The sequence below is a fragment of the Gavialis gangeticus genome, unplaced genomic scaffold (genome assembly GCF_001723915.1).
Source record: "Gavialis gangeticus isolate Ggan-Ray unplaced genomic scaffold, GavGan_comp1, whole genome shotgun sequence".
Lineage (NCBI taxonomy): Eukaryota > Metazoa > Chordata > Crocodylia > Gavialidae > Gavialis > Gavialis gangeticus.
Window position 1 is genome coordinate 142,091,288 of NW_017729032.1, and position 5,403 is coordinate 142,096,690.

The 5,403-nt window shown below is 41.7% G+C and overlaps 1 protein-coding gene across 4 annotated transcripts in view; it reads left to right on the forward strand.

The window, feature by feature from the left end:
- The window catches only part of TFDP1 (transcription factor Dp-1), a 130,269-nt gene that overhangs the window by 78,947 nt on the left and 45,919 nt on the right, over positions 1–5,403 (forward strand). For all 4 annotated transcript variants that reach the window (XM_019524061.1, XM_019524063.1, XM_019524060.1 and 1 more), the window contains one exon: positions 353–459. In XM_019524061.1, coding sequence (XP_019379606.1) covers positions 353–459 — 107 coding nt within the window. The remainder of the gene's footprint in view (positions 1–352; positions 460–5,403) is intronic.

Sequence of the window (5,403 nt, forward strand, 5' to 3'; positions counted from 1 at the left end):
TTTTTTTTTTTTTTTTTTTTTTTTTTTTTTTTTTTTTTTTGCAACAGAAAAATTGCTGTACTATTTTTCTGCAGTCAGAAAATTAGGAGAAACAAAGAGCTGGCATTTTCCAAGGCATGCCTTGAGTCTGCAAAAGGTTGAGAACAAGTGGTTTAGACTCATGAAGGGAGTTTTCATATGCACCCACAAAAATTGTTTTTGGTGCTTACATTATTTATTTTTGGGGTGATGGCTCTTTCAAAACTGGTTTTCTCAAAGTTATGTGCTGTGGTTCTTTTTATTATATGAAGCTTGATTTATTGAAAGAAAGAAATAAGATGGACTTGTAACTTTCTGTTTTTATTTGCTTTAGGGGTTGTTTCATTAGTGGCTGTTCATCCTTCTACAGTAAATACGCTTGGGAAACAGCTCCTGCCAAAAACATTTGGACAGTCTAATGTCAACATTGCACAACAAGTGGTAAGGATTTTTTTCTATTATTGGTTGCAAATCTATCTAGCTGTAGCTTAGTTTAAATTCACCATGTAGAGAAGGAGTCAAACTTTTAAAGCAGTGGGCTGCCACTTGTGACTCAGCCTTTGCCACAGGCTGCTGTTTCCCTTCACTTCCATGGAAGTGAAGGGAAATGCTGCTCCCTTCTGCAGCACTCCCCTCCATGGTGCCCAGATTGTCTCCTGCTGTCTCCATCATTTGCCTCTGCTATGTGCCTCCAATCCCTGTTCCCAGTGGCAGTTAGGAGGAACATTTGGCAGTGATGATGAGCAGCAGCATGCACCATAGGAGGTGATGGGGTGGTGGGAGGATCAGCAGCATGTTGTTGGGTGGAAACAGGTGACGCGCTGAAGTGAGCTGCATGCTGCTGATCCCCAGTGCTGCTGTGGGCCAGTTCTGCCCTTTGGGCCACAGGTTGCCAACTTCTGATGTGGAGAATCGGTTGTTGCGTAACGTGCAAAGTACTGGCAAAAAATTCAATTCAACCTAATCTTCTTTTATGAGAGGGGTTGTTTATTTAACCAGTCCAATAGTTTGTTAATAACTGTTCTCATGGGTAAAGGCAGCATCAGTGTGTAAATAGGTGCCAATGGTGTAAATAGGTGCCAATGGTTATCAAATCTGTCTTGGTAATCAGAATTGTTGCTATAAATCAATGATCTTTTCAGACTGGTATATTTTGGATCTCGGACTAAAAGCCTGTTTGCAAGTATCTTAAGAGAGCTAAGAGTTTGGAGGTGTATTGAACAAGAAGTGGTTGTATTCATGCATCCATGCCCTCAGTTATAAATTACTACAAGGAGCACACAATTCTAGTGCATCAATAAAATTATCGGCATGTATGCTCTTATCCTACAGTCCTCTACACCAGGGGTTTTCAACCTTTTTGGATCAGTATACCCCCGGCGGCTGGACACAGGGAGAGTGGCCGAATGTGGAACGGTGGCAGCCACTGTGTGCAAGCTTCCTTCATGTCTGGGTGGGCAGTACCTGCGCGGCAGTGCAGGATGGTTTGTGGTGGCGTTCCATCCCTGCTCACTCTCGCGTACCCCTGATTGACAACCCCTGCCCTACGCTAAAAATGAGGATAAGCTTATCCCATTTTCACTGAGAGGCAAACTACCTCACAGTTACCATGGAGTAAGAGAGTGTTTGCAGGCTATTAGGAAAGAACTGACTGAGCACGTTTGCACTCTGGCTTACCTTTAGTAACTTGTTCTTGGACCCGTCTTGGAATGCAAAGAGCTCCAGGGTTGTCTGACTATACAAGTTGTATCATTTTAACTATGTTGGTATAATGAAAATAAACGCTCTTAATATGGATACAGTTACAGCAGCCAGACATACTGGTATAATTGCATCCATGCTAGGGATATTGGGGTACTATTTCAGTAAAAAAGAAAAGAAAGGGTTTTGGTTTTTTTTTTTCCCCCCCTAACTGAAGTAATTTTATGCAGATCTAAAATATGTGTAGAGACCAGGCCTAATACTTGAACTCCATACACTTCAAAAGTTCCCTCTCAGACCATGGATGCTATTGCATGAAATGTTTGTAGGGCAACAGATAACTTCATTGTACTACATTGCCGGTTATATATTAATTCAGTTACTGTTCTCAGGTCTTCCTTTAGTTTCTCAGAAAGGGAAATTCCAGCCATTGCATTGGCTCTTATTATGTTAATGTAGTAACCCATCAAAGGAACTACAGTAAGGAGAATTATTAGTAGGGCCTCGGTCATAACTTCATAATTAAAGTGATATAGAATCTTTATAATTTTTATTTAAGTGCACTCGTTTCACTCTAAACTTCAAAAGGATTATATTATTTTTGGGTTTTTTTATTACAGCTTGAGAATTTCTCAAAGTTTGAAAACTAAGATAAATACATGCATTAAAATGTGATCAATTTTGTCTGTGGTTTAAATCGCTGTTTTTCCAATTCCTCACCTTCAACTCCTGATGATTGGTCACTATTGGATAATTTGCCATTATGTGCATTCCCTTTGGAGTGGCAAATTAAGTAGTTTACTGTATTAAAACAACTCAAATTTTTGCAGTAGTTTAAAGATTTTTTTTGCTAACTCCTAAACATACTTGTGTATGGTATTGCTTGTTTAAAATATTAGTTTTGAAATAATAGGTAATTACACTCTCCCATTATTATTTCTGTGACCATTAGAAAAACTCATAGAAGGATTTACATACTAAATGTCTGGATCACAAGATAATGCTAAAGAGTGTAGAGCCTCAAATGTTGAAGATTTTATTCACCTATATATGTAGGTTTCTTCATGCTAAGTAAGTAGGATCTTCTACTTGGGATATTGTGTACTGGCTATACTGATACCAACATAAATTGGAGCTTAGTTGTATATTGCCATGCAAGATAATCAGCTTTTTTTCTTTGCATAGACAGCTCCTTGAATACATTCAGTGCCTTTCCTTAATTCCCAGAGCTCCAAGTTGCTTTTAAGTGAATGGTTTTTTTTATTTCCTGAACTCTTCCTATCCTGGAAAGATCCTAACTCAATAGGCAGGCAAGGTTCTTTGGGAAAGCTTTTCTACTTGTACTTTCCTTCAGGGTAACCTCATCTCTCTGGTCAGCCATATAATTGAGGTGTTACATGACTCTCCAAGACTGGATTTATTTTTAGGTACTTAAAAATAAAACATTTAATTTTAAGTACTTATTTGGCTCAGCTATAAAATAATATTCTCTTTTTACCAGAAGGGCATAAAATCAAGGAGTAAATCAAGTCAGAGTTAAGTCCTTGGACAACATGGTGAACACAATAAAAGAATGTAAATACTGTAGAATAGTTTCTGCCCTTCACTCCCAATGCCTTGGATTTATTCACACACTCTGTAGTTGAATTGTAATCTAGCTTGCTTTTATAAGCAGAATACTCCAGACAATTGCTTAGAAGCAAATTTTTTTTTCTTAAATTTGCTTTTTTATTAAAACTAAGCTCTTTCCTTCCTGTCCCCCTTCCCTCCACGCAAATTCATGAACTTCCTAGTGACCCAGTATATTTTCTAACTAATACTTTTTATCTATGAAATTACATTCTGTACTATAAAGGAAATGGAATAAAGAAAATTTACCTTTAAATAATCATGTAAGGTAATTGTAGTGCAGTATGCAGAATTCACATCAAGGCAGGAGTGCTGCTCATTTGGCCTTGTGGGCCAGGTGAGGGGTTCAAGTCTGCTCTGTGAGCTGGATCAGGCCAGAGACTAGTCCCATATTCTGGATCTACCATGCAGGGATCATCTGCTGTGAGCAGCACATGCCCTGGACCAGCTGTTTTCACTTTGCAGCATATGTGCCAGGTCCAGCCACACCTGCCATGTGCATCATGCACCAGGCCTAGCCCCAGCCCCACACACAGGACCTGTCTGGGGCATATGCTGCATGCAGCATCCACACTGGAGTGGCCTTGCATGCTGGATCTGGTGTACAAGGCTTGTCTGTGGACCTGATCTGAACTGGCCCTAGATTCAGTGAGCAGGGCCAGTCTCATCCAGGTGCCACATGCAGCCTCTGCTCCATAGCAGCCCCACATGCTGCATGCAGTGCACGCCACCTCCAGCCTGGTGCAGTATGCGGTGTATGGGGTTGGTTTGAGGCATGTATTGAATGCAGCACCCACACTAGACCAGCCCTGTGTGGTGGATGTGATATGATATGTGAGCCCAATCTGGACAGGCCCCAGATCCAGCATGGCAGACTGGTCTGGTATAGTTGCTGTATGCAATGCATATCCCAGACCGGCTCTGTCATGTGAAGTCTGCTTTAGATGGGTTCCATGTGCTGCTGGGACCAGTGCACATTGCATGTGGCAGGCAACACTGGGCTGGATGATATGGCTCGGTGGGCCATATTCAGCTTACAGGCCATATCTTTGCTATCCCTGCTTTAAGGAATGCAGTACAGCTAGTAGATGGTATTCTGCAATATGAGCTGTAACCTGGTGAAAAGGGGTGAATAGCTAAAGAGCATATTTTGAGATTGGAGCAGGCAAGGAGGGTGATGCACTGATGTATTAATACTCCTATAGACTATCCATCACTAAACTCAATAGTAGTTGTGTAATTTTGTGGGCAGGGCTTAGAGCATGTTATAAAAAAGTCAATATTGTTACTTACAAATGGAAAATTGAAACAGAGCAATGAAATTACTTGCTGACATTATGTAGCACAGCCGTGGTAGAGCCAGAGATAGTAAAGGCGCCCTAAAGCCCTGGACATGTGCTGTTAGAAGCACTCCAAGTGCCTTTAAGTGCTTTAAGTGGTGAGTGTACAAATGTGAATGATTTCAAGTAGTACTTTAAAAATGACCCACTAAAAATGAACATGTTTTAAAGTGCTTACTTCCTTTAAAGCCCCCAACAACTTGTATACACACTCATACACATGTGGGGGAAATGGGTAGACGGCCAGTGAGTGCTATCCTATGTACCGGGCAGTTTTCAGAAACCTCCAGGGGCATGCAGGAATTCCTGTTCTTTAGTCATCCTGGATTCAGAGTTTTTGAGATGCATCTCTGTCCATGGTCCAAGTTTTGGTCCTGTATACTAACTGGTAACTTTGCTGCATCCCTTAAAATAACTTCTGCTAATTTCATAGCAGTTACCTTAAATCAGCCTTGTCCAACATACGGCCCGTGGGCCGCTGTGTGGCCCTCCAAGCTGTTTTCTGAGGCCCAAGGTACTGCAACGGGAAACGAAAATAAACACTGTTTAATTTCATTCCCATCCCTTGTCTCTTCCCCAGCCCCTCCACAGGTGACCAGAGAACATGGACTACGAGGCAGTTGGCTGCCTGGTGACTGCTGACCCTCTCCCCAGGGGGAGCAGGGCCCCTCAGCTCCCCTGACTGCAGCTATGGAGGCCGGGGCGGGTGAGCTTG